We start from the raw sequence: 9,915 nt of genomic DNA on the forward strand, positions 1-9,915 counted from the left end.
TTTGAAATGTTCCCTGCATGTATCCCTGGGAGATAAACCCACTACACATCGAAGAGCCTTTTTTTGCCATCTGAAAATTGATATTGAACTGGGAGAATTTCCCCAAAGCAGAATACCATAAGAAAGATGGGGGTGGATATAAGCAAAATATGAATGCAGCAGTAAGTTTTGGCTGACATTACTCCTAAGCTTATAAAGTAGGAACATAGCACGTGCAAGTTTAGAACAGACGTATGTGATGTGTTTATCCCAGCTAAGTTTCTGGTCAATCATCATTCCTAGCAGTTTAACGGACTTATTTTCTTTGTTTGATACCTTCAAATTAAAGAATATTTCCTCAGTTTTTGTTTCATTTATGAATAGGGAGTTTGCACTAAACCAATGAACTGATTTTTCAAATATTATATTATTTTTTTCTCGTACAGATCAAGAGTCTGTCCTGAATTGATAAAAGTTGTATCGTCTGCATAGAGGACTGTTTTACAGGGTAAATACTGTGGCATATCATTAACATACACTACAAACAGGAAGGGCCCAAGTATGGAGCCCTGTGGCACACCTCTTTTTATTGTTTGTGGGTTTGACAGCTGCCCATTTACACTAACAAATTGTACTCTGTTGCTTAAGTAGGATTCTAATAATTTCAGGGTGTCCTCTTCCATGCCGTAGTGTCTTAATTTCATGATCAAAGTACTATGAGATACAGTGTCAAATGCTTTACTCAGTTCTAGGAGAGTAGCACATGAGATTAATTTATTTTCAAAGCCATCATATATATCACTAACAATATTTTCAACTGCTTTAACTGTGGATAGTTTAGACCTGAATCCATACTGTGAGTTACTTAACAAATTATTCCTCTCAAAATAGTGATTCATTTGTTGGTGAACACAGTCTTCGATTATTTAAGATATTATTGGGATTAATGAGATAGGGCGATAGTTACTTGGATTTGATTTATCTCCTTCCTTAAATATGGGAATAGTTACTGCTATTTTCAAACAGTCGGGGAAAATCCCTTGCTGTAATATATGATTAATGAGAGTGGTTAGAGGGGGCAGAAGATCACTTGATATCTTCTTTATGAAAAAGTTTGACAGACCATAGAAGTCCTGTTTATATTCTTCTTTCTTCCTCTTTCCTCAGTTTCCATGTCTCAGCTCCACATTATGCTATGCTTCATATAAAGTACTTCATGAGTCTTTTCCTCAGGTCCCTATCCATGACCCCATTCACATAGAGGCCTCCTATTTTTATTAAATGCCTCCTTGCAATTGCTATACACATTTTCATCTCCTTATTGCATCTCATGTCTTCTGTAATTATGCTTCCCAGATATTTGAAAGCATTAAATTGTTCCATATCTTTCTGTCCTAACCGTATAATTGTTCTTACTTTTCTTGCATTTATCACCAAACATTTTGTCTTTTTCTTATTAATTCTCATTCTGAATTCCTCACAGGTCTTATTTAATTCTTTTAACATTCCAATCATAGTTCACCCACTCTCTGACAATAACACCACATCATCTGCAAATCAAATACATTCTATCCTACTACCACCAAACTGCACTCCTCTTTTCCATTTCACACATTTCTGAATAACATGTTCCAAATATATGTTAAACAGTACTGGGGAGAGACAGCAGCCTTGTCTCACTATCCTCTCAATCGTGCTTTCCTCCATCATCTCATTCCCAATCTAGACTTGTATTTTCTGTTGTAGCTATAGATTCTTAATCAACCCATCCCTCCAGTCAACTCCATTGTTCCTCAGACTGTCCATTAATTTATTCCACAGTACTCTATCAAAGGCTTTCTCCATGTCAATAAAAACATGGAGTGCACATCACCCAGATTATGTTCAGCCATTGTTTGATAATGAGAGCATTTAATGGCTTCCAACAAAATATAAACATAAGTTCAAACTTTTCCTAACTGTTTCTCACTTACAAACTTAACATCAAATATTTACCTCATTTTGAAGTAATCACAAGTTTGAAGCTGCTTTATACAGGGAGTTCAATTCCTTAAAAAAAACTGGGGTTTACGAGAAACAAGCAATGGGGGGTTAAGAACCACCTACATCATATATGAATGGAAATGGAAAGGTGTTGATCTTGAAGCATAACTCAAGATACTTGGAGCAATTTCAACCATATTTGTTTGGTATTATTTACATTAAAATACTGTGGGAGTAATATTCCCCACTACCACTAAGGGTGCAGGTGCATGAAAAAAAGGTGACGGCAATATGTTCAATGACGTTATGGTACATTTATTTCCCGTACTGAGTTGACTTGGAAAACTTTTATATGTGTGAAGTACAATTTCTCTCTTATTCATGCTGTTCAGTGTGTCAAACAGAATGCAAGAAAGAACACTGAAGTGACCCAGTAATTTTGTCAATGTGTTTTGGGACCTACGAGCAAGTCACACACTGCACACCACACGTGAATTTAAAATCTCCTCTGGGGTTGTATGGTGTAAAACAGCAGGGAATCAGACAAACGTGTGTGATATATGTCACATACGTATATGTTTAACATTTCTTCCTAAGGCCCTGGATTGATTTCGACCAAGCTTGGTGCACATATTTGTTGTTATTTGGAAAGAAATAACTCCCATTAGGGTGGGTGTGGGAGTGATAATGGGGTAATGCACAGAGAAGAGAGGGAGGAGGAATTGGATGGGGGGGGGGGGGGGGGGGAGGAGATGAGCAGACAGAGAGAGTGGGGAGGAGGAAATGGACAGAGAGAGGGAGGGTAGGAGGCACTGAACAGAGATGGGGGATGGATAGAGAGAGAGGGAGGAGGAGATGGACCAAGAGAGGAAGGAGGAGGAGATTGACTAATAGAAGACTGGAATAAATACATACCCATGCAATGAGAGAGATAGATAGATAGATAGAAGAGATTATTTTTTGTAAATGTGGAAGTTGATAGTTTCAGATAAAAATGTGCACGCAGAGGGTACATAGGCACGCAAATGTTAAAAAATGGAAGAAGATGAGGTTCTAATGTCTACATCAAGGTCAGTAGAGATGGAGTATAAGCTCACAATGTTTCAAGGATGGGCAGGGAAATCAACCACGCCCTTTCGAAGGTACCATCATGGGATTGTGAGTGTTAAACCCCTTTAAAAGTGGAATAATTATTATGTTGACTAATAAATTATGAGACGGAACTGCTGGTCATTACATTCAAGAGGCTGAGAGACACATAAAAGTAAAAATGATGCACTACCTAGCTTTCAGAACTAATAGTTCCATCCCCAGGGAGGAAAGAGGGATTGATTGGGCAAGGTTAAAATTAAGGGCAGGACACTGAAACTCCAGGACAGAAGGGACCCCATCAGTAGTGAGGATGAGAATAGACAAATATCCTCATCGACCCTTGTTACTCACTGAACTACATTCTCAAATGTTGCTTTTGTATGGAGGATCCAGCTGCAAAGGTTTAGTTTAATTTTCAGACCACTGCAAAGATGAGTGATCCACATATTGAAGGCAGTGGCACTGAGACTCAGCCAAACTTAAAAAAAAAATTTACACGGTTCCAGGCCATAATCAAATACGTACACAATCTGCAGCTGAATTAGCTCCAATTTTAATCATAGTATACCTAGATCCACTGAACAAAAGTTTTGCTCTTTAGTTGGAAGAAAGCAATGATCACATCCAGCTACAAGAAGTGTAACAGTAGTGATCCATAAAACTATGTAATATCCTTGACATTTGTCTGGTATAGAATTTGGAACATATTCTGAGCTCAAACATAATGAGGTATCTTAAACAGACTGACCTGCATGTTGAACAGAATGACCTGCTCCATTTCAACCAGCACAGATGCTGAAAACATTGCTAATGTGAAGACAACTTACACTTTTCTTGCATGACATGGTGAAAGACAATCAGGCATTTGCAGTATTTTTTGACATTCAAACAGCATTTGACTCAGTTCCACACCAATGTTTGTTAATGTAAGTACAGACATAAGGTATATCAAACAAAATTTTGTGACTGGACTGAAAATTTCTTGGTACGAAGGATTCAGAAAGTTATCTTGGATGTAGTCTCTCTGAGAGAAGTACAAGTACCAAGAGTCATGCATCAGAAATTGTTCTGTTCATGTTGTAAATTAATGACCTGACACAGTTCAGACTTATTGCAGATGGTCAGTTACCTATGTTGGACTGTCTGAAAAAAGCTGTGCAAATATTCAATCAGGTCGATCAGATATCAAAGTAGTGCAATTTTGTAACAATATTATGAAATCAAACAATGAAAAATCCAGGAATATTGTGAAAAGGGTAGCTGCTACTCACCATATAGCAGAGGTGCTGAGTTGCAGATAGGCACAACAAATCACACTGCGAGCAGCAGTACCAGTGCATGATGCAAGTGCAACTGGGTGTGGGTAAGGAGGAGCTGGGGCGGGGGAGAGAGGGTGAAGGATAGTAGGGTAGGAGAGGAGACAATGAAGTGTTGCACGTTAGACAGACGGCAGGGGAGAGGTGGGGAGGAAGGGCTTAGCAGAAAAGAAGTAAAAAGCATTGTTACATTCCTTCCTGGATTTTTCCATTGGTTGATTAGTGCAAATATTGGAAACTTGCTTTAAACATACAGTAACACAAAGTTATTTACTTCACAAAACAAAATAAAAAAATGTAGTCTACAATGACTACAATACCACTGTTTCACAATTAGAAACAGTTGACTGGTACGAATACCCAAGTGTAAAAACTTGTAGGTAAGGCAGCCGGCACATTTAGGTGCTTTGATAGGACATAGGGAAAATGCAGTCTGTCTACAAAGGATGAGGCTAACAAATCACTTGTACATCCCACCTTAGAGTGTTGTCAACTGTGTGGGATCCATAACAAATAGGACTAACAGGAGATATTAACATATTCAAAGAAGGGCAGCACAAATGTTCATGGATTTGACTCGTGGGACAGCATCACGGAAATGTTGAGAAACCTACATACAAACCATGAAGACAAGCTTAGAATAATTACAGCATACACAGAGGCATTTAAGCAGTCATTCTTCCAGTGTCACATACACAAGTGGAATGGGAAGAAACCCTAACATGTTGTTCTATGCCACAGTTCTTTGACTCAGGCTTGTGATATTGCATCTCATTGCCAGGCAAGTGCCCTGTGGAGACCAGCAATGGTTTGCACTGGAGTCATTAGGGCTATTATCTTTCGGCCTTTGGTGTTTCATGTGTAATTATTCACATTTATGACCTGGGAGTGAGCTGGGCAGTTAAGACCCAAGATGTTCCACTGTTTCAGGAACTAGCTCACCTGTAAGGTCAGACATCATGATCTATAACACTCAAGCCAAGTCTATGTGCATCAACAAAACAGGTGTACAAATCATTGAAGGATACATACGGACTACAAGCTGCTGCTGTAGGCACGGGCACTGGTGCAACTATACCTAACCCTTTCCAAAACAATGACAGCCTGGTAATGTGTCCCATGGGCACAGGTGGTGAAGGGAACTGGAAAGTGTGGTGCCACAAGAACAAATGACAAGAACCACTCTCCATGTTAGGCTAGGCATCATCTGTGAATAAGGTACTAATTCTCCGTTCCTGGGTCCAGTCACAGTGAGTTAGACACTATATTCACTGAGCCATGTGATGCTTTTATCAAAGGGGAATGCACCGCCAGGTTTATTCCAAATCCCTCAGGTTGTACTTGATAACAGGCAACATCACAGATATCAAGAACATATATTGTTTTGGTTGAAGAAAACAAATTCTAAATGACAAAACACATGACCAAGCAAAAACTACTATATACTGTTGAAAACTAAAATATCAAAATTTGTGTACACTGTGGACACGTTTTTGAATATGCTTTCTTTCTGTGACTGTCTACCTACCATTATGGCATAAATCCATTCTAACTGACATGGAATGTATTTAAAAAATATCAGAAAGAGACATCAACAATCTTGTTTTGAAAATTTTGAAAGAACTAGCAAAAAATTGGATTAAATAAGTAACTATTGAAATGGGTGAAAGTATGAGCTTATGTTAAAATTATTGATAAGGAGCATTAACAATGTGATGCTTTAGTGGAGTGGCAACTTGAAAATGTTGTAATACAGTGTGATATATTTAAGAATAAATAAACATACGATAACGTGTTTGTTTTATTCAAATCTCAATATCACCTCAAACATCAAATGAAGCTCTGGATGAAATTATATTAACACAGGTAGAGCTCAATAGAGTGGACTTTAAAAGAAGGAAGGAGGATTAGTGTTTAACACTTTATTGACAATGAGATCATCAAAGACAGAGCACAAGCCCAAATTAAGGAAGGAATGGGAAGAAAATCAGTCATGCCCTTTCAATGGAAACATCTCAGCCTTTGTTTCAAGCAATTTAGGAAAATCACAGGAAACCTAAATCTGGATGACCAGATGTGGATTTAAACCACCAATTTCCCGAAAGCGAGTCCAGTGTGCCAACCACTGTTCTACCTTGCTCAGCATAGACTTTAAAGTATTGATGAAGAGAGTTACCATGATACTGATGTCCTCTCAACCAGTCAACTCGAAGAAGACTCTAATGATACAGTAACAGAATGTACACAGTTTTAATGTGTTTGATGATTTTTCTGATGTTTCACCAGCATGAGTGGCTGGCATTGTCAAAGCTTCACCCTCCATTGCTGGTGGTGGACTGAAGTGGAGCTTGCAGCTGCAAGTTATATGTACCTGGCACGCCTACATACAAGAGCTTTTCTGTGGTCATTTCCAGTGTGGTTGTTCTCTTGCTACCTGCAGCAGTTGTTGGCTGCAGCACAGGAATCCAGGATCCATTCACCTTGAGGCTTTCTTCTTTCTTGTTGAAGCTATTCTCATGTTTGTGTGTTTCTATAGCTTCTCAGAATGAGTGGGTGTGATAGCTCTTCTCCACAGCCAGAACTTCCATCTCAGAAAATTTTACTATGAGGTCAGCTTCACATAGCACTTGCTCTGTCACTGCCAATTTCTCCAAACTGCCCCAAACAGCAATGCCGCTTATGTTCTGTGATTCTGGTGTTGATTGATCATCCAGTCATTCCAACATAAACTTTTCCACATGTGCATGGTATGCATTATATTTCTGACATTGCAATATTGGAAATATACCGCATATTCCCAACATAGCAATGTGCTCTACCACTGCCAATTTCTCCACCTGCAATGCTGCTTATGTTCTGTGCTCCTGGTGCTGATTCATTCAGTGATTCCGACATAAACTTTTCCACATGTGCATAATATGTGTTATATTTCTCATAGCCACAAGCTCCTCTTCAGTCCACCGTGAGTAGGGGGGAGCTTTGACAATGCCAGCCACTCATGCTGGTGAAACATCAGAAAAATCATCAAACAATCATCGGCTGAAGAACCCGAGACAGAAGCCAGCAGGCAGTTTGTCAACAAGTGGCCATGAAAGCCTTAACAATTTTCTACAGTTTAAATACTTAAAGACAACTACAAAATTTCCGACTGTATACATTACCCAAAAAATAATTTTAAGTGAGATGTTTCTTCTTATGACTTAAAAGCATGTGATATGTACTCTCAGATTTACACAGTTGGAATAATGTTCTGAAATTGAGTTTACCTATAGCAACTCTCTTGCCTGATTCCACAGCAGTGGTGCTACTTCTGTGTTAAACACTGGCACACTCGCTGCCTAGTGGTAAAAGTTATGTCCGATGAGTAACATACAAGAAACATCTCTATGGTGTGGGCAGTAAATGAAAGATACCTTACCCAGTGAGAAATGGTACCATTTCTGCAAAAGCCGCAACACAAGGGCAGTGTGGCGGTGCTGCTGCGGACCCTTGTCAATACCAGTCGTCAGGTGAAAGCTTTTCAGCGGCATTGATCTGCTCAGGAACAGCCGTATCTGGTCATAGCAAGGGACATTGCCTGGTAATATGAAAGCAGAAGTCACATATATATGTATGAGGCAGAGGTTCTACAGGGTTAAATGAAAAAATGCACAAAATTTAGACTTTCTCATAGTTTTCTAGGATGCAAATCACTTCAAGAAATTTAAGCAGTAGACCATTACAGACATAAGTAAAGATAACACATATGCTCCCTAACAGTATTTGTGGTTGACAATAAGTGATTTTAGGGTGAATTGTGCAACTCATGGCCACAATACCAGAAGTAAATATAATTTCCCATATAGATAAATGACAGAGTAAAGGTAACACTTCTAATATAATTGAAGTGCTGAGTGACTGATAGTCACATAAACAAGACTGAAAAATTGCTAATTTATCAGATATTATTCTCCTTCAGAGCTGACTAATACAGCTACACTGTCTCAGCTGACTACATTGTACTGGCATTGCAGCTTGATTGGGATAAGGATTGTGTTGCATGGAGTATGTGATGAGAGGAAGGACATTAGCAGGGCAGAGGAAGAATGGAGGGAAGAGTGGTTGATGGCTAGGAGGGAAAGGCAGCAACAGCTTGGAGAAGGAATGTGGCACCTGAGGATTGCAGGATCATAAGATGTGTTGTAAGACAGTCATTATCCACACAGTTCAGAGAAGCTTATATTGAGGGGTGGGGTGGGGTAGGGCGGGGGTTTATCCACGTAGCTTGAGCTGTGAAGCAGTCACTGAAGTCAAGTGTATTGTGCTCAGCAGCACATTCTGCCACTGCGTAGTCAATTCTGCTCTTGGCCATTGTATAGTGATGGCCATTTATTCGGGGGTGGACGGAGGGGTGGGGGGGTGGGGGAGGGGGCGGGGGACAGCTGTTTGGGTGTCAAGCCCACATGAAATACATGCAGAAGTTAGAGTTGGTTTATGATACAACTGCTTTCACAAGTGGTCCTGCCTCTGATAGAGCAGTATATGCTTTTGACAGGACTGGAATAGGGTGTGCAGTGGGTATATAGGTAAGGTCTTGTATGTGGGTCTTCCATAGGTGTATGATCTGTGTGTGGCAAGTTGTTGGTAGTAGATGTGGTGTAATGATGGACTGATATATTTTGTAGACTGGGTGGGTGGTGGAAAATCAGTCTGGGAGGGGTGGGAAGGATTATGGATAGGATTTTTCTCATTTCTATGCACAATGTAAATAATCAAAACTGAGGAGAAGGATATGATTGTATCCACTTTCGGCTGATATTGGGTAAGGGGGGCGGGGGGGGGGGGGGGGGGGGGGGGGGAAGAGTTCTTTTTTGCAGCTGGTTCATGGTGGTGGTCAAAAGATTAGAGCATGAAAGATCTTTTTGCAGACTAAGTTTGGAAGGTAATGTAGAGGCACAAGAAGGTCTTCAGCAATCTGGGAAAGGGATCCCTCTTCTACATCTACATCTACATCTACATGTATATCTACAGCTACACTCTCAAAACCACTGTGAAGGGCATGGCAGAAGATACATCCCATTGTACCAGTTATCAGGGTTTTTCCCCGTTCCATCAAGTGTGGAGTGTGGGAAAAAATGATTGTTTGAATTGAATGAAAGGTACATAAGTAAGTCTGTGGCATAGCCATGGACATCCAAATGGCACCTTCCTATGCCAACTTGTTTATGTGCCATCTAGAGGAAACCTTCATAGCCTCCCAAAACCCAAAACCCCTTGTCTGATTCAGGTTGATTGATGATATCTTCATGATCTGGATTCAGGACCAAGTCACCCTATCCTCATTCCTTCACAACCTCAACACCTTCTCTTTCATCTTCTTAAGCCAGTCTTCCTCAATCTAGCATACCAGCTTCCCAGACACTGATCTCCTCATTTCTGATGGCTCCATCCACACTTCTGTTGACACTTAACTCAGAAACAGTACCTGTATTTCAACAGCTGCCATCCCTTCCACACACACAAAAAAAGAAATCGTTCCCATAGAGCCTAGCCACCCAGGTTATAA

General features: G+C 40.0%; 1 protein-coding gene across 1 annotated transcript in view; it reads right to left on the reverse strand.

The window, feature by feature from the left end:
- Positions 1-8,464, reverse strand: part of LOC124803101 — a 47,161-nt gene extending 38,697 nt beyond the window's left edge. The window contains exon 1 of the mRNA XM_047264259.1: positions 7,789-8,464. Within this exon, the coding sequence (XP_047120215.1) occupies positions 7,789-7,900 (112 nt within the window). The 5' untranslated portion in view covers positions 7,901-8,464. The remainder of the gene's footprint in view (positions 1-7,788) is intronic.
- Between the last annotated feature and the right edge of the window lie 1,451 nt (positions 8,465-9,915).

Source organism: Schistocerca piceifrons, chromosome 6, assembly GCF_021461385.2.
Source record: "Schistocerca piceifrons isolate TAMUIC-IGC-003096 chromosome 6, iqSchPice1.1, whole genome shotgun sequence".
In the NCBI taxonomy this organism is placed as follows: Eukaryota; Metazoa; Arthropoda; class Insecta; order Orthoptera; family Acrididae; genus Schistocerca; species Schistocerca piceifrons.